The sequence below is a fragment of the Mustela erminea genome, chromosome 18 (assembly GCF_009829155.1).
Source record: "Mustela erminea isolate mMusErm1 chromosome 18, mMusErm1.Pri, whole genome shotgun sequence".
Classification (NCBI taxonomy): Eukaryota; Metazoa; Chordata; class Mammalia; order Carnivora; family Mustelidae; genus Mustela; species Mustela erminea.
The window spans coordinates 60246485-60264132 of NC_045631.1; the positions used below are offsets into that span (position 1 = coordinate 60246485).

Sequence of the window (17648 nt, forward strand, 5' to 3'; positions counted from 1 at the left end):
CGGGCCCTTCGCGCGGCGGGGCGGGGCCTGGGCGGGCCCTTCGCGCGGCGGGGCGGGGCCTGGGCGGGCCCTTCGTGCGGCGGGGCGGGGCCTGGGCGGGCCCTTCGCGCGGCGGGGCGGGGCTTGGGCGGCCCCTTCGCGCGGCGGGCGGGGCTTGGGCGGGCCCTTCGCGCGGCGGGGGCGGAGCCTCTCCTCCCAGGGCCTCCAGCCCGGGTGCGCCCCCTCCCGCGGCCGACTTTAAACCACACAACCTGCCTCCTCGCAGCGGGAGGGGCCGCGAGCGGTGCGCTGGCTGCTGCCCCGGTTCCTTCCCGAGGCTCGGGGGCCAAGTCCGCCTCCCCGCCCTCCCCGCCCCCGGCCGGCGTGTCCCGCGATGACCCGGCCCCACGGCGGCCCCGGTTTGCCTCCCACGTGGGGACGTCGCCCCGACGCTCCCCGGGGGTCTGAGGACGCGAGTGGACGCGCCGCAAAGCGAGTGGGACATGGAAGGTCCCCCATCCCTCCATGGCTGTGGCTTCCGGGACGCCACTCGCGGACAGGCCCTCGGTCACCCTGCGACAGGAAGTGGGGGGACAGGAATTAAGTAACTCGCCCAAAGCCATGGCCATTGGGTGGCGGCAGAACTGGGATCACGACTCAGGCATCCTGACCCCGACGCCCGCTTGAAGACCTTCACTCCACGGAGGCTGGGGGTGCTGCGTAGGGCATGGTGCACCCAGGTCCACGAGTTATGCACACCAGCCCCAAAGGGGGGGGCGATGGGGAGGTTTAGGTGCACCGGGTGCAGTGAGAGGAGGAGCCGATGCCCCAAGGTCGCACTGTGGCCCTCACAGAAAAGGGGCCACGTGACACCCAGGACCCAGGGTCACCATCCTTGCCCGCTGTGGGCCTCCCTGGGAGGAGCTGGCCGGTTTCCTGGAGAAATCACGGCCCACTAAGCCCTGGTTGGTTCTGCTGGGGTGAGGGTTCTGGGGGGCTCCGTGTGGGTCCTCGTTCCAAAAGGAATGCTCACACCCCAGCAGCACGGCACCTGGGCCCAGCGACCACAGCAGTGGGCTCCGGCCTCCGGACACGGTTGCGACAGTGGGCTGCAGCAAGGGGCTGGATGGTGTGGAAGAGAGTGGCCAGGGCTTGGGAACAGCACCGTGGGTTCCCCAGACTGATGACACGCCTGTGCTGGCCTCCCGTGGCTGCCGCCGTAGACCACCACGGCCAGGCTGCCGGGACCGCAAACGTCACTGGCTCTGGAGGGGCCCAGAGGGCACTGCATTTCCCTGCCTCTCCCGGCTTCCAGGGTCTGCCGCACCCCCGGCTCTCTGACGCGCTCTGCATCCTCTTCCACTTGTAAGGACCCTAGGGGACAGTCTCCCAACGTCACAGGCAGCTTCTTGGCCTCAGGGCCACCTACAACATTCCTTTGGCCCCTGTGCCCTGGCGTCACGGCCTCCAGACTAGGACACAGACATCCTTAAGGGGCTTTAATCAGCCTATGGCTCCCGCTGTCTGCAAGCTTCGGGGCAAAGACCCCCACCAAGCAGAGCGCGCAAATGCAGGGGACCCTCTGCCAAGAGGAGGTGGGTGGCCACGGGAATGGGAAGGAAAGCGTCTGTCCTGCCCTGGGGGGGCATCAGCCCCGGCTCCTGCCCTCCCCCACCCCCTTGGGGGTGGCCCTCCCTCCGCGGGGCAGAGCCTGGACCCCGCGCATCACCTGCTGGGCTCAGGACCGCACAGGGGGAGGGCGGCCGTCGCCATGGAAACCTGGGGGTCTGAGCGCAGCGTTCCCGACCCGGGTGACACTGCTTTCTGCGAGAAGGAAACCCAGCCTTCCCACGTCCGTGCTTCCGCAGAGCAAGTGGTATTTTCCCATCGACATCGGTTTTTCCGGCGCCAGGGCCTGAGCGCTCCCTGGGTGTCCGTACAGAGGACAGATGGATGCGCGGCGGGACTTGGCCACGGGGCGGCGCCAGGGACCCGCCAGGCGACTCGCCTCCCCTCCCCCGCAGGCCCGGCCCCCCTCGCCGCGGCGCCCTGGGGGAGGGGACGGGGGCGTCCTCGGGGAGTGGCATGTCGTGGGGTCGTCCTGCTGGGCCACCTGCAGCCACCGCGCCGGGCAGCTGGGTCCGGTGGGCTCGGGGCCACCTGCGGAGCGTCCGCAGACTGTCCGCGCCGGGCGCCGCCCGCACACACCGCGCACGGCAGGTGCACACGCGCGCTCTCCCTCTCCGGTGTCGCGGCCGGGCGCCGCTTGCCCGCGGGGACACGGCGTGCGGACGGTGCGGGCAGCCCGCGTGCGCCGGTCCCGGTCTCAGGACGAGCGGCCCTGCGGAGAGTGCGGGGTGATTCGTTACGGCCCGGGGCTGGGGCGCCCTTGCCGCGGCCAATTCCAGCGAGCGGGGACAGCCCCGCGGACGCAGTCTCCGAGTTTTTAGCCGCGGCTTGACATCGGGGCTTCCTAGAACTGGGGCTCCTGGCAGGTGGCCGGCCTCTGGGCTGAGGAGGCAGCTGGTGTCAGGCCCTCAGCTGTTCCCCGGATCCGATCTCTCCTCAAGAGAAGCCCCTTGGAAATCAGTTACAGCCCCTTCTTTCCTCCCGTGAGGGGTGGGCTTCATGTCTCCAAGACAGGACCAAGGGCATGCGCCGTGCCGCCCCCCACCTCTCCAGCCCGAACATCCTGGTTAGGGCTGCCCCCAAGGCCCCCACCTGCCAGGGCCCCACGACCACCGACCTGCACCAGTGAGCAGCCTGCTTGGCCGCACAGCCTGGTACATGGGCAGGGGGACGGGGGTCCAGAGGCAGAGGCCCCGCAGGGGAGGGGCCACGGGGACCATGACGGCCCATCCCCCATCATGCATTCTGAACCCCACTTTCTCCTAACTGGACGGTTCAGACCAGGCACCTCTGGGGGCCCCAGCCAGCTCGAGGGAGCCCCAGCCATGCACAGGACCCCAGGCTCCCCAGGAAAGGGGGGCAGAGGCCAGCAACAGCTAAAACCAAAGGAAGAGGTAACCCCACGTGGGTTTTTCTTTCTTTTTTGCTGAGTATCAGAACCTTCCAGACTGAGGGAAAAGCAAATGACGCCCCAACAAAGGAGCAGCGAAAAGGGCTTCCCGTCCTGTCGTGAAGGCAGAGCCAGCCCCGCCCACTGTGGCTGTGCACTCCGGGCACGGAGGCCCCGTGGCCATCCATGGCCACAGTCCCCGGCGATCTCAGCCAAATGAAAACCCCTGTTGCCTTTTTGCAGAAATGAGAAGGCTGACCCTCAGATGCGCATGGAAATGCAAGGGGCCCTGAAAATAGCCAGAAAACACCCTGAAGTGTTGGTAGTTCCCTGTTTGGAAACTCATTACGGAGCTACGGTGATCCAAAGGGCGGTGCCAAGGTCTTTACACGCGGTCGCACAGGGGCTCGCGCACGAATGTTCTTGGTTGCGCTGGTCACCACAGCCGAGCGGGGGACACAGCCCGGCTCCACTGATGTCCAAATAAACAAAACGCGGTCTCTCCGCAGCAGAGCATTGATGCCCAAGCTCTGAGAAGCCAGTGCCAACACCTGCCACAGTGTGGCGGACGGGGACAGGACCGACACCACAGTGTGGCCGGACGGGGACAGGACCGACACCAAAGGCCACGTGTCGTGTACTTGTTCTCTCATGAGAGATCTGGAGTCGGAATCCACAGAAACAGAAAGACCGGGGCCACCAGGGGCGGGGGGAGGGGCGGGGAGTGACTGCTTAACAGGCACAGATGCTTTCCCGGGTGAGGAGAAGGTGCTAGAATGCACAGAGTACTGGTCCCACGGCGTTGTGAAGCACCAGATGACTGAATTGTTGGCTTTCCGATGGTGACCTGTGCGTGACGTGACCGTCCCCTCAATGCACAAAATACCCAGAGGCGAGAGAGCGCGGCTCCCGAAGGGTCTGTGGGCCGGCCTGGGTTTGAATCCGGGCTGCGCCTGCGGGAAACAGACGCTCCTCTCACTGCGTGTGTCCCGAGGGAGGGCGAGGCTGCAGGGACACACAGGGCCTGTGACGCTGGCACCTGGGGACACGCAGGCGCCGGGGGGCCACGAAGCCTGCAGCCCCCGCACCAGGCTTGCAGACGGCCAGCTCTAGAGGAAGCAGTTTGGGGATCGGGCAGCCCCATGGGACCCCCCTGCCTCGAGGCCAGCTGGGGACAGGCCCCAAGAGCCCTGGGGGGCAGCAGAGATACTTCTGAGCACGGAGTGCAGGGGCGGGTCGTGGAGCGCACCTGCTGTCCCCGGTGCGTCACAAGAGCCCTGCTTGGCCACTCACCACAGGTCCACGGGCGCCCCGGGTGTGAGGATGCCCAGCAGTCACAAGTGAGTGGCTGGACCCGAGCTCCCTCTGCGGGCTGCCGTCCAGCTGGAGGCCAGGACAAGGCCCCCGTGCTTCTACGGCCCAGTCTCAGAAGGACTGGGCACTCTGTGGTCACTCCAAGAGGCACTGACACCGCGTGTGAGGGGACACTCAAGGGCCCTTCTGGACTTGTCGGCCCTTGCAGCCCCTGTGGTGGCACAGCTGCGGGACAGCCCTGCCCAGCGGCGCCCCTGCGCCGGCACCCATGCCGCCCCCACCCCAGCACAGGCCCCTTCTCGGCTCTCCCACTCCCAGACACCCTCCCTGAGCCTGAGACAGCAGCACGCGGGTGCAGCGTGACCAGAGGGACTCAGAAGCCAGCCCGGGGCCACCCACCACCTGCTTCCACCCCGCAGGCCACAGCTTCTAGACACATGTCCATCCGGCCCCCCGCCCCTGTGCAGGCCGCCACCCCCCCCATCCCTCCTCCCACTGAGGCCAGGGTCTCAGAGTCCAGCTCCAGGTCAGGCCGGCGACCGGTCCCTCTGCGCCGGTTTCCCGGTCACCCCTCACAGTGCTGTAGACGGGCCTGTGTCTGCGACGATGATCTCCAAAGGAGGAACTGGTGATGAGTGGACAGAGGGCGGACCTCTCCCAGCCCGGGAGCCCAGGGCAGTCCCGGTCCAGGAAGCTCTCTACTGTAGCCCGGGCTTCTTGGACCCCCCTTCCTGCGAGCACCCCCAGAAGCCACTGCCTGCTGGGTGCCAGGTGCTGGAGTGCTGAGATGCGGGCGCGGGGACACTCCGCAGGGGGGCCGGCCGCCAGGCTGTCCTGCAGCGCCGCCGCGTGGCCGCCGGGTGGCTCGCCGCGGCCCGACCGCAGCCCGGCACAGCCGCGAGGCTTCCGGAAAGGCTGTGGACGCCCCTGCGGACCCGCGTCTGTTCTTCTCAAGGCCCTAAGAGCCGTGTCTGGACACCTGACCTGCTGCGGTTCGGTCTCCTCTCCCGTGGGGCCTGCAGCGGTCACCGGCAGAGCAAACCCCTGCGGGGCCTGGCGGCGTCCCCCCTGCAGCCCCTCCCGGGCCCCCCCCTGCAGTCTCTCCCGGGTCCCCCCTCTGCAGCCCCAGCCTCTGGGAGTCGCCTCCCTTCCCTGCCCTTCCGAGCATGCGCGCCCTGGGGTCTCCCACGGGCCCACCCCCGCGGCCGCTCGCGTGGCCACTGCAGCGTCCACACTACGGACGCGGACGAAACGCCGGTTCCTGCGTTCGCACCCCGCCCAGGGATCCGCCTGGATTCCTCGGACTCGCTCTAGGCTGGTCTCCGGCTCATCCCACATGCTCTGCTCTTTCTCTCCGCGCCGTCTTGGTGTGACCCCCGAGGCCCCTGAAAACCTACCGCGCGTGTCCCCCCCGCACCGCACCAGCCAGCCCCAGCTCGGCCTCCGCGGGGCGCCCTGGCCCCACAGCCCCCACGCAGCAGCGTGGGACGGCTGGCATCGGGGACACCTGGCATCCGGGGGCACCTGGCATCGGGGACACCTGGCATCCGGGGGCACCTGGCATCGGGGACACCTGGCATCCGGGGGCACCTGGCATCCGGGGACACCTGGCATCGGGGACACCTGGCATCCGGGGGCACCTGGCATCCGGGGGCACCTGGCATCCGGGGACACCTGGCATCGGGGACACCTGGCATCCGGGGGCACCTGGCATCCGGGGACAACTGGCATCCGGGGGCACCTGGCGTCGGGGGACACCTGGCGTCGGCGCCGGGAGGCAACTCCCTCCGCTCGGTGTACGCGAGTGGGCGCGCCTGCCTCCTGTGGGCCCCGCCCTCCCCTCTGCGGATTGGCTCAGCTGTGGGCACGACACTCGGCTCAGCCAATCAGCCCCCTCCCCCCCCACGGCCACCGCCGATTGGCCCAGGGAGGGAAGCCAATCAGAGCTCGTGTCGGGGAGCCGGGCCTCGGAGGTGGAGAGCAGGTGGGCCGAGGCGGCGGCTTCCCGCGCTGGTCCCCGACCGCCCACTCCCAGGTGCCTCGCGTGCAGCTTACGTCATCTGCACCACAAGGCCGGGGGTCACTCCATGCGGGCCGCCAGCACCCTACCAGCCGCCCGCGGCCCTGTGGATGGTGGCCCGCCCAAGGGCCATGTTTTCATACCGACGTCCCCCGGGGCTGCGCGTCATGGGACGGCCACCCCAAACGGCACCTCCCCACTGACACCCTCCCTGGAGGCCACGTCGGGATCCCGGGCTACTGTCCACCCACAGGAGGAGTCTCCTGAGCCCCCGCCCGGGCAGTCACAGGCCACCTGGGGGGCTCTGGCAGGTGAGATGGGGCAGCACGCCCAGGGCAGGAGGCCGCGGTCACTGACAGGACCCGCTTCTCGCAAGCTGCAGAGTCTCTGTGCCCCCGCCCGCCCCCCTGCCAGGGTCCAGTGGTGCGGCCCCTCCCTTCGCTCCTGTCCATCCGCGGTTTAGAGGCACCGAACCTCCGTACTAAACACTTTCGGCTTGAAACGCCCGGAGAGCTGTCCCGAGTGAAGGCGGGTGATGCAGTGGCCCTGTCACAAGTCGCTCCAGGAGAGCCTGGGAGGCAGAAGTCCAGGACAGGTGATAGGAAGTGATGATCTCATCTGTGTGTGGTGGGTTGAACCGTGTCCCCTCAAAATGCAGGTCCTGAGGTCCCAACCCACAGTTCCTCTGAATGTGATGTGGTTAGGACGGAGGGTCTCGACAGAGGTGATTAAGATAAAAGGAGGTCAGAAGGGCAGGCCGGCAACTTCAGACTTCCTGCGCCGACATGACGTTTTTAAGACAAGCTTTAAGTTCTCAGTTCCAGGGTAGAACCAGAAAATGGGAAAATCTACTGGGCTGCTATAAGAGATCTGGTTTCTTGTGGCAGCACTGCGGTATCGGGAAATCGTGCCCCAGCTTCAGCCTGGGGCTGGCAGGATTCCAACACACAGCGGGGTCTCCGTCCCCTCAGGTCCAGATCGGAGCAGCCCGAGGACGTGTGAGGACCGAGACAGTGGAGGGGAAGGACCTTGCTCACCCCCGAGCTCACCCCATAAAGCCTGGCCCGCCAGCACAGGTGACCCTCCTCCCTGAGACACCCCCTTCCGTGCAGACCACACCGAGGCAGTCGCTGGCTAAGGGGAGGCTGCTTCTCCTCCGGGCCCCACCCCAGGAACACCAAGATTTTGCTGACTCGCACCGAGAGCCGCAGAGGCCCCGTTTGGTCCTTTGTTGCTGGAAGCTTGGACTTGGCACAGCTGAGCTGAGCCAAAAGTCCCTTGGTGTGATAGGTAGGGAAGACTCCAGGAATTTTGGGAGCTAAGGACCTGCTGTGAGTTGTCAGGTGCAGCCCACTCACTGAATGCCTCACTGTGTCCCCAAACCACACTGCCCTGACAGAGGCCTGGCCAGAGCCCTTGGTGAGGACCACATATTCTCGAAAAGCCCTCTGTGGGCCAGGAATGATGGTGGCAGTGCCAGTTTCCCCTGGGCACCCGAGGGGGCAGGCCCAGAGGTCAGGTGAGCAGGGTTGTGGGGGCAGCCATCACGAGGGACAGTGCCAGGCTCTCTGGCTTTGGTCTTAGACTTGACAGCTGCGTCAGGTGCCCCTAAGCCTGAACAAAATGGACATGATGGGAAAGCGCACACGATCAGTGAAAAAATAACCCAGATGGGGCGAGGAGAGATCTGACACCACGCACCCAACAGTCCGACCCCTCACCAGCCCCCAGCCCCAGCCGGTTCCACGACCGGGGCGCCACGTTGCAGGATTCCAGGAAGTACAAGCGCCCGGCCTGCCCACAGTGCCTACTCCGTCCTTCCGCTGCCCTGCTGCTATGGAACAGCCACCACCGTCGGTCTTGTTCAGGAATCTGCAGGTTTGGCCGAGTCCAGAGGGAAGGCGCAACCCCGCTCCCCGTGGTGTCAGCTAGCGTGGCCCCGCCCGTGGGGACAGAGACCTGCCTGTGCAAGCCGGTGCCTGAGTAGCTGGCACAGGCTGCTGCCTGCCAGTTCCTCCCAGGGCAGGGGGCGCTCCGGGCTGACCGGGTGGCTGAGTTCCACTGGCTGTGTCATTTTTTAGGACCTGATCTCGGGAGTCGAAGAGCGCCACTGCCGCAGTAGGTACGGGCTGGGCGGGGACTCACTCTCCTTGGCCGCCTCATGATGGGGAGCCAGACCTGCAGATGCTTCTCCTTGGCCGGCTAGCTGGCTGGGGGCTTCCTCACTGGAGCTCTGGAGCAACACGTCTGCCGGGCAGAGGAGGGGGCTCCCTTCCTGGCGCTAGCTGCTTCTCTCTTCCTGCGGTGCAAGGCCAGGGGGCCGGTGGATGCAAGGCCCCTCGGTGTTTCTCCTCCACCGGCAGCTGCTTTGGGCGGGCCTCCTGCAGCCTGTCCTGTGCCCAGCAAGATTCTCAGCCCTGAAGGGCAGTTTCTGTAGCCCCGGTGTGCACCCCAGTGAATTTCCCAGCCAAAGGGTGGTCTCTCCTGCAGACCACTCTGGTTCTCGGCCTCTGGACCCTTCCTCTGCCCCAGGCAGGCCGCACTGTCCCAGTGGCCACGCCGCCTCCCACCGAGGCTGGACCTTACCCCAGCAGGCGGCTGGAACACAGGGACACGCAGCACGCTCTCTCGCAGGGCTCTCTGGCTAATCAGGGTGTCCAGAATGAAGTACTCGGGTGGCCACCTAGACTGGGGCCCATCTTGTGGAACAGAAATAGAACTCCAGGCCTTGTGGCCAAACCTGCCGTGAGTCACCACCATGGAGGGCTTTCCCCGTTCTCCGGTCCCTCACAAAGTGGCCATGGCAGCCGGGGCAGAGGCTGTGGGCTCAGCAACACAGACTTCCCCCAGCGACGGCCGCCTGCTCCCCACAAGTGTGGGGTGCCCAGCCGCGCAGCAGCGCTGAGCCCCCAGACCACCGTGTCCTGGGGGGACCGGCCAGCCACACCAGCCGGCTATTCCGGGTTTCCGTCCTGAGGCAGTGGACTTGTCCTCGCCGCATGGACGCTTCCTCTGGACACGGACCTCCCTAACCACCTGCAGGGCTCCCTGCCAGCGCACCCCCGCGGAAGCCGGCCAGCCCGGTGCCCACTCGGCTCGGCGTCCCACCGAAGAGGTGAGGCCAGCGGCTCCTCTCAGACCCCCCGCGCCCCGCCCGTGAGCCGCTGGGCTGTTAGGACCGGGCCTGGCGCAGGGCAGACTCCGTCACAGGACCGGCTGGGGTGACCCGGCAGGGCTGGGTGCTGTCGCCGGAGAGGCCGTGTGGCCCCCGAACCCGGCGCGCACGGCCGGGACACTCAGCTGCGGGCCGGGGCGGCCGGCGAGCGGCTGCGCACCGCGGGGCCCCACGCGGGCTCTCGTCCCAGGCTGGGCCGCAGGCCGGGGGGACCCAGACTGAGCAGGGCGCAGGCCCGGCGGCCGGCCCGGTAGCCGTCGCACACACCTGGAAGCCCGCGGGCCGGGCCCCGGATCGCTGGGCGCAGCGCTCCGTGGCCGCAGCCGCCGGGGCGCAGGGGCTCGCGGACACGGCTTCCGGCCCCCGGACCTCGCAAGGATCCCACCTACACGGGAGACCGCAACTTCGAGTCTTAGTCTGCGGCTGGAGGGCACTCCGGAGAGCGCGCGAATGCGGCACTCAGGCCTGCGCAGGCCCGGCCGGCGGCGTCCTCGAGCCGCGGTCGCCCAGGCCCGCGAGGGCGGATCCGAATCCCCGGACCGCCGGCCGCTCGCCCGCACGCGCTTCGCCTTCTGCGGCGTCTGGCCTCGCGCGGCCGCCGTCGGGGGCGGGGCTTCGGTACGGAGGCCGCGAGGGCGGCGAGGGGGCGCGGCGGGCGGGGCGGCGGGCCGGGGCGCCATGGGCAACCTGTTCGGCCGCAAGAAGCAGAGCCGGTCACCGAGCAAGACAAGGCCGTCCTGGTGAGAGCCGGGCCCCGCGGCGACGGCGGGGGACAGCGGGCCGGGGCTGCGCGGCCCCCGGGAGGGCCTGCCGCTCCGCCGGGCGGGCTTCTGGCCGCGGGCGGCGGCGCGGGACCGCGGGCGGCGGGCGACCCGGGCGAGGGCGGGACGGTGGCCGCGGGGTCGGGGCGGCGCGGAGAGTCGCGCGGTGTCGCAGCCGCTCCTGGTCGGCGGGCGAGCGCGCGCTGCGGGGGGCAGGCGCCGCGGCCCGGGAGGGGGACGGTCCCGCCGGGTGGTCGGGCGCCCCGGAGCCCCGGAGCCCGCGGGAGCGCCGCGCTGCCAGCCCGCACACGGCGGCCCGCGGTGCGGGCGTGCGGCCCCGCGGACCCCGGAGACCCCGGGCGGCCCCCGCGGACCCCGCAGACCCCGGGCGGCCCCGCGGCTCCGGCTGCCCCGCGGCGCGCTCGGTCTCTGCGGCCCGGACGCAGGACGGCCTAGGAAGCGCCAGGAGGGGTGGCCGCGGACCGCCGCCCCGCGTACCCTGGCTCGCGCTCCTGCCGGCCCGGCGTCGGGTCTGAGAGGGAAACGGGCTCGGTCTCCGGTGGCCTCGCGCTGGCTGCAGGGACCTCCTGTCGTGAAGGCCCTTGACCGAGGCTCCCCGGCTGGAGCCGCGTCGGGCACGGGTGTCCCTGGAGGAAACCCGAGGAGCGGGGGTGCTGCCCGGGGTGGGGCGCGCTCTGGGCTCTGCGGAGGCGGGGGCGCGCCTGGCGGACCCCCCCCCCCCCGCGGCAGCCCCCGCGGCAGGCCCCGCGGTTCTCTCCTTCCGAGGACGCAGCTCCGGGCTTCTCTTCAAGGAGGCCCTTCTCCTGGCCGGGAGCCCCGCTGGGCGTGCCCAGACGGAGCAGCGCGGTCCGCGCACAGTAAACCCGACGACTGGCCGGTCGCTCGGATGTAAAGCTGGGAACTCCCCCGTGACCCTCCGCCGCTGCGTCTGTTCCCTAAGTACCTGCGTCCTGCGGCTCGTCTTCGGTGCTCTGGGCGCACCCGGCTGGGACCGTGGCCCTGGCCGGGGGTGGAGGCCCAGTTCCGGGGAGGAACAGCGGCCAGAGCGGAGAGGATGGCTCGTAGGCTGGCCACCGTGTCTCTGGGCCTCGGGCGGGGAGAGTGGGCACCTGCCACTGCGGTGGTCGGGGCGGCCCCACCGGCCATGTGGCGCCCTGGGCAGGTGCTGAGGAGGCGTGCTGTGGAGGGAGCCGTGAAGCGGGTCTACAGACGCGTCTACACTGGCGGTGGATTTCTCACTACACCGAGTCTTACAGGTGTACCGACCTTTTCGCTTAATTAGTTAACTCAGGGCAATCGTTCCTAAAGATAGAAGGCCGCATAGGAGAAATGCCCTGTGCCCGCACGCGCTCACCGCAGCGTCCTCTGAAATGGCGAAATTTGAAAGAAATGTGAGTGGTCTAGACTAGGGCAGGATTGACTGACGCGGTAAATGCCCGGCCCCCCCCCCCCCCCCGTCCCTTCTGGGACAGCACCCGGGGTCCCAGCTGCTTGGCACGATCACGCAAACACCACGCGAACGTGGTGGCGGCTGTCGGCAAAGACACGGTGATGAGCGGCGGAGGCAGGGGAGCTGCACGCAGCGGGAACCCGTCTGAAGCCCGCAGAGCCGGGCTGGAAGGCCCCAAACCCTCGCTGTGGCTGGGTGGGCCGGTGGCCCTTCTGGGTTGTCTCTGAACCCTGGAGGCAGTGGCGGCGCTCTGACCTGCCCCCGTCCCCAGCACCCACAGCCTTGCTGTGCAGTGACGCCACTGAGAACAGGCTCTCCGTCTCCGCACTGTGGACCCTGGGGCTGGCTGCCCCTCCTGGGCCTTGCGGGAGGCTGGGCAGCGCCCCTGGCCTCCACACCATGGTGCCAGGAGCATGCCCCTCCCAGTGGTGACAGCCATAAATGTCGCCAGCCCTTGCCCCATGTGCCCCTTGTCCCCACGGAGAACTCTGTTAGAGGGTGTGCCCCGCGGCCGGCGCAGGACCCGGCGCAGCGAGGGCGTGTGCCGACCCAGGCCTCCTCTCTCGCAGCAACTGAAGCAGCAGCGGGACAAGCTGAAGCAGTACCAGAAGAGAATCACCCAGCAGCTGGAGCGCGAGCGCGAGATCGCCAGGCAGCTCCTGCGGGACGGGAAGAAGGAGTGAGTGGGGCCCAGGGCAGGCCGGACAAGAAGGGGCTTCATTCCCCTGTGGTCCTGGAGCCGGCGGGGGGGTAGGCCCAGGAGGCCAGTCCACGCCCAGCAAGGCCACCAACAGGCATGCCGGCCACTGGGTCACCGTGCGGGGTTCCCTCTGCAGACGGGCCAAGCTGCTGCTCAAGAAGAAGCGGTACCGGGAGCAGCTTCTGGACAAGACAGAAAACCAGATCACCAGCCTGGAAACCATGGTCGGTGGGGCGAGCGGCGGGGGGAGGGGGAGCAGGGGAGGGCAGACACCTGACCACTGGGTCTGCCTCGACATCCTGCCCAGGTCCAGAGCATCGAGTTCACCCAGATTGAGATGAAGGTGGTCGAAGGGCTGCAGATCGGAAACGAGTGTCTGAAAAAGATGCACCAGGTGGGCCCTGGCAGGGCTGGGGCAGAAAGGAAGGGGAGCTGGGCGAACGAGGGGCCGGGCTCATGCCCCAGGCCACACTTGTGCCCAGGCCACGGGCCGGGAGTAGCTGGTGCCAGCCAGGAACGTGGGAAAGCCAGTGCTCCCAGGAGGCAGCGATGGTGGCGGACACACTCAGGGTATTGACCTGAGACTGGGCTGATGGGCGCAGACCAGAAACTGGGTCCACAGATGCTTACGTGACTGGAAGAGTAGTCCGGTGAGGGTGCACGAAGGGTGTGGCGGACTCACTGGGAGGGCTTCCTGGAGGAGGTGAATACAGCCTTGTCACAGGATGCGGCGTAGAGGTGGTGGCAAAAGGTGGGGAGAGGCCGTGCCCCAGCCCGCCCTGATCTCCGGGTAAGGGGACAGCAGGGGCCACACAGAGCGCCCCAGCCACCAGCTGCTCCGCCCGTCCGTCCAGTGTGTCCCTGCCGGTCAAGCAGAGGCTCTTTGAACCCAAACGAGATCAAGTCAGCCGCTCTGAGGAAGTTTCTGACACCTTTTTGCTTATTTCTGCCTCGACCTCCGAGGGCTGGTTGAGGTGCCGGAGGTCTGGGGCGAAGGGCCGGCAGGAGTCTGAGCGGAGCGGTGGGGGCCGAGCTCCGGAGTCTCTGCACCGGCCCAGCCCACGGCAGAGACAACCAGTACCGTGTCGTGTTCCGCGCGGCCTGGCTGGTGCCCTCCGGTCCGGGTGGCCTTCCCGCCAGGGCTTCTGCCAGGGCCTCGCTGACGAGACTCCCTCTGAACCGACTGTTAGGTGATGTCCATAGAGGAAGTGGAGCGGATACTGGAGGAGACGCAGGAGGCCGTGGAGTACCAGCGGGTAGGTGCTGCCGGGCCACGGGGCCGCCTGCCGCCCGCGTGAGTGCCCAGCGGCTGCCCTCGGGCCGCGCCTGCCTGTGCCAGCGGTGGTCCGCTTTTCTCAAGGGGGGGCCTTGAGCCACGGGCGGTCTCCTTCCCCAGCCTGGCCCCGGTCCTCACCTCTGCTCCTCCTCTCGCAGCAAATAGACGAGCTCTTGGCCGGAAGCTTCACTCAGGAGGATGAGGAGGCCATCTTGGAGGAGCTGAACGCGATCACTCAGGTAGTAGGATCTCCCGGAGCCGGGCGCAGTCCCTCAGGCCACGGGACCTCCCAGAACTGGGCGCGGTCCCTCGGGCGACAGGACCCCAGGCGGCTTCTGCCCGTGGTGGTCACTGGTGTTGGGGAGCACACAGTCCTGTCGCTGCGGTCGGTGTTCCGGAAACCACTAGCGTTTGTGCTGCACCGAGGCCTGTCTCCTCGCGGGCCTGGCTGACAGCAGGGAGAAGCCCGCCCGGGGAGACGGTTTCGCGGGCTGCCCACCCGAGGAGGTTGCTGGAGGCTGGGGCCCCCTGGAGCCCGGCGGCCGGGACAGCGCAGAGATGCTGACTTCTGGCTCCGTCGGCCCCTCCAGAGGACAGAGTGTGGTTTTGTGATCTCAGGTGGCCTTTCCCGTTGAGGCCCAGGGGCTCGCTGTCGTGCGCGGGGCCTGCATGCATAACCCTGGACGCTGCTGACGTCTCGTGCAGGCCTGAGGCCTGTGTCCGCTCCCTGTCTGAGCGGTCTCTGTCTCTGGGCCCTGCCAAGGGGTGCCGCATTCTCCCTGTGCCCCCCGCCTGCCGCTCCCCCTGCCCGCGGGAGGAGCACTAGCTCATGTCGCTGCTCTGTGCACTTCGGTGTCCCATGGACGCTGCCTCCTGATGTCCTTCCTCCCGAGGACCCGAATGCCCCAAGCCACGAGGGGGCCCCTGGGGGACAGGCAGCTCCACCACAGACCTGCCCTTGCGCGAGCACAGTGGGCGCTTCTGTGGCTCCGGGGCCCGTGCGCATACGTGTGCCCAAGTGCACGGCCAGGTTTGCAGCTGAGATCTCCTGGGAAGCCCCCTGGGGCAACTGAGGTCTCAGTAGTGCCAGCTCCTGCCGGGGCTTCAGCGCGGGGGACTTCCCGCCCCAATGGTGTCCTGCAGCCTCTGCCCTCTTTCTTGTAGGAGCAGATAGAGCTCCCAGAGGTTCCTTCAGAGCCCCTTCCCGAAAAGAAACCAGGTATGCTTCTCGTCCTGTCCGTTAGAGAACACAGATTTCCAGACAAAGCAAAATGCCCGGGCCACAAGGTCCTTCCCCCCTTCCCACTCAGGGAAAGTCGGTTCCCTCCTCCCCAGTGGGGCAGGTAAGCACAGGCCTCGCTCTGGGGTTGGGCCCGGGTCTCCAGGATGGGGTGACCTTCTCGGGCCTGACCCCGTTCAGAGAGGCGTAGCCCACAAGCAGAGCTGGGAAAAGGCCATGTCCAGCCCAGGACGAGCCGTCCTCTAGATAGCAGGCCCTGCGGGGCTGCGTTCCGCTGCGGCCCCACGTGGCTGCTGGTCCCGCCACATTTCCTCCTGCCCCTCCCACATCAGGCCCCTGCCTGCGCCTTGGGCCCCGCAGGCCCTGTCCAGAGCGCGCTGTCCTGGGTCCTGGCTCCTTACCACCTCCTTCTCTGGAAGTGTCTGCCTCTCTGGTCTTCTCTCCTCGGCCAACACCTCTTTCTTTCCTCCACAGAGAAAGTCCCCCGCGAGGCCAAGCCCAGGCAGGTGGAGCTGGTGGCGGCCTCGTAACTCGGCCTCCTCTCGCGGGACTGGCGGGGACTCCCCAGAGCCTGGGGCCCATAGAGTTTGGGTGCGTGGCCAGCCCTGACCCGGCTCCCAGGAGGCCGGCGCCAGGCCAGGCCGGTCAGGTGCTGACGGCGCAGCGTGGCGCCGTGGGCTTGGTACCAGGAGGGCTCTGCGGAGCGCTTCCCTGGCACTGTGGCCTTGCTCTCGCTTCTGGATTAAATGGCAACGTTCAGACCCTCCAGCCACACGCAGCTTCTGACGCTGCGGCTCCCACGCGGCCACAGGCAGGCCCAAGGCTCCTGGTGCTGGCCACTCCTGTCCCCGGCCCTGCAAGGCTCCGCGGGCCGCCTTCTCCGCAGCTTGCTGTCTTCTTGGGAGGGCGCGTCGACCCGGCTTCCTCGCCCGCCTCTCCCTCACTGCTGCTGCTCCTGCCGGCTGGCCGGGGCTTCAGTTAGGGAGCGCCTGCCTTGGCCTGGCTTCCTCACCTGCCCCGTCTCCCCATCGGTTCACGGCTGGAAACTTCCCCTCTTCTGTGTCGACATTCGACAGTGTTGGGCTGGCGGGGGTGGACGCACCCTGGCTGGGCTGACAGCGGCCGAGCCCCGACCGGTCCTTGGCACCAGCGGGAGCTCAACCCTGCTGCAAAGGGACATTCCTAAGGAGCCAGCGGTCTCCCGGGGGTTCCCGGAGGTGCTGATGGGCCTGCTCGGGGGTGCGGCCCCCGTCGCCTGGGAGCCTGCTGGGCCCCCGGGGCGCTCCAACAAGGTGGATGCTGTCGGGGGTGGTCGCGGCTCTCTGGCCGACGGCTCATCCTGGCATTAGACAATCCCGATGACATCTCCCTGCCACCTGGAACAGAAAGGGGACCCTCCCAGCCCCCTCCCAGGTCAGCCCCGTATTAAAGTTGATGCCTGCATGGTCTGCAGCCTCGTGGAATGGGGTCCCTGGGGGCAGCTGGTGGGTTCGAGTGCGGCTCCTCTCCTGTCCCTGAAACACGGCACGTTGGCCTCTACCGGGCACTTGCTCCACTGCGCCTGCCTCGAGTGGCCTGGGGGCTGGGGACGTGGGGCAGGTGAGGGTCCTCAGCGCACCCAGCGGGGCTCTGGCACTGAGGGCACCCTGCGCTCTGGCTGTCCGCTCTGGGCAGCTGCCGGTAGCGAGGCGCGGGGTCAGGTCCTGGGCCCCTCCAGGGAAACAGGCACCGCGGTCTCTGCGTGCACTGAGGTGAGGGAGGCTGGTCGGTTGGGTTCCTCCAGCAGGGGGCCTGGTTTGGAGGCCCAGGTGGGAAGCCACATGCCCCCGGGAGCAGGCAGGCAACAGCAAGAAGGATGGGGGTGTCCCACTCCCAGGGGCTGCCGTGTCCTGCACTCGAGGCCACCGTGGGCTGCAGCCAAGTTCCCCGGGGGGCGGGGGGTGGGGGGGGACAAGAGCTGAAAACCAGATTTGGAGGTGTAATGCCAGCCTCAGCCTGGAGGGGGCTCTCTGCCAGCTCATTTGGGGGATTTTGCAGGAAACTGGCATTGACGGTGTCCGTCTGGCTGCGGGCCCCACCCGTGTGTTTCTGGTAACAGCCATCCGTGGCCGTCCAGGGGTTTCTGACAGACAAGGAGATACAGGCTACCTCTGCATCCAGCAACCCTGCCCTACTCTGCGGCTGCCGGTCCAAGGTCATGGAGGGAGTGGGCAGCCTGGGTAGGGGAAGTGCCGACCCCCCACTGGCAGGGTGGACCCCTCTCCTTTCCCTTTGCTCCCGGAGCTGAGGGCTGGCGGCAGAGTCTGCCCCTTGCAGTCACTGGCTGGCCTCCCTGAGGGCTTCACCATGGGGGCTGTGCGGTGGGGTCAGCGCTCCGACCACCCCCCTCCCGCGGTGAGTGCCTGGAGAACCTGCCTGGGTGTGCATGGCCCGCTCCGGGGCATGGGGAACCCAGCGAGCATCCGACAGCAGCCCAGGCGTCCTCCTGACCCGGGTAAGGGGTCCCCGCATCTCCTGCAACAGCTGGAAAGTTGGGGAGGGAACTTTGTCCTCTCTCAGTGTCTCAGAAGTTAGGCCTCATGTGCCAACTAATCACCTTTTCTCTTTGTACATGTTTATTTTGTTCATCTAAGGAGGTTCTGCCCTGAAACCCAGCATGACCTTGAGCTGCCTCCTAGGCTCTGACCCTGGAG

General features: G+C 68.0%; 3 protein-coding genes across 3 annotated transcripts; 1 reads left to right on the forward strand and 2 right to left on the reverse strand.

Annotated features, from left to right (window-relative positions):
• Positions 1-1487: 1487 nt before the first annotated feature.
• Positions 1488-10187, reverse strand: LOC116576943. Its single transcript, XM_032319497.1, has 2 exons — positions 9897-10187; positions 1488-3951 (listed from the first exon to the last, which is right to left on the reverse strand). The coding sequence occupies exons 1-2, from the start codon at positions 10185-10187 to the stop codon at positions 3352-3354; spliced, it is 891 nt and encodes a 296-aa protein (XP_032175388.1). The 3' UTR covers positions 1488-3351.
• Positions 4723-9644, reverse strand: LOC116577956. The gene is made up of 2 exons (XM_032321757.1): positions 6054-9644; positions 4723-5836 (listed from the first exon to the last, which is right to left on the reverse strand). The coding sequence occupies exon 2, from the start codon at positions 5648-5650 to the stop codon at positions 4742-4744; it is 909 nt and encodes a 302-aa protein (XP_032177648.1). The 5' UTR covers positions 5651-5836; positions 6054-9644; the 3' UTR covers positions 4723-4741.
• CHMP6 (charged multivesicular body protein 6) lies at positions 10171-16398 on the forward strand. The gene is given in 9 exon segments (XM_032321758.1): positions 10171-10219; positions 10222-10247; positions 12309-12418; positions 12576-12663; positions 12747-12833; positions 13630-13695; positions 13874-13954; positions 14880-14934; positions 15430-16398. Coding segments are annotated over 9 exon segments (603 nt in total). The 5' UTR covers positions 10171-10185; the 3' UTR covers positions 15486-16398.
• Positions 16399-17648: the final 1250 nt, after the last annotated feature.

Excerpts from the sequence above, each read along its gene's own strand:
- LOC116577956 (XM_032321757.1), bottom strand. The coding sequence starts at position 5,650 with ATGTGGGATGAGCCGGAGACCAGCCTAGAGCGAGTCCGAGGAATCCAG.
- LOC116576943 (XM_032319497.1), bottom strand. The coding sequence starts at position 10,187 with ATGGCGCCCCGGCCCGCCGCCCCGCCCGCCGCGCCCCCTCGCCGCCCT. Across the intron at positions 3,952-9,896 it reads TCGAAGTTGCGGTCTCCCGT|GCGCAGCCCGGATTCAAACC; the intron begins GTAGGTGGGATC and ends TGTTTCCCGCAG.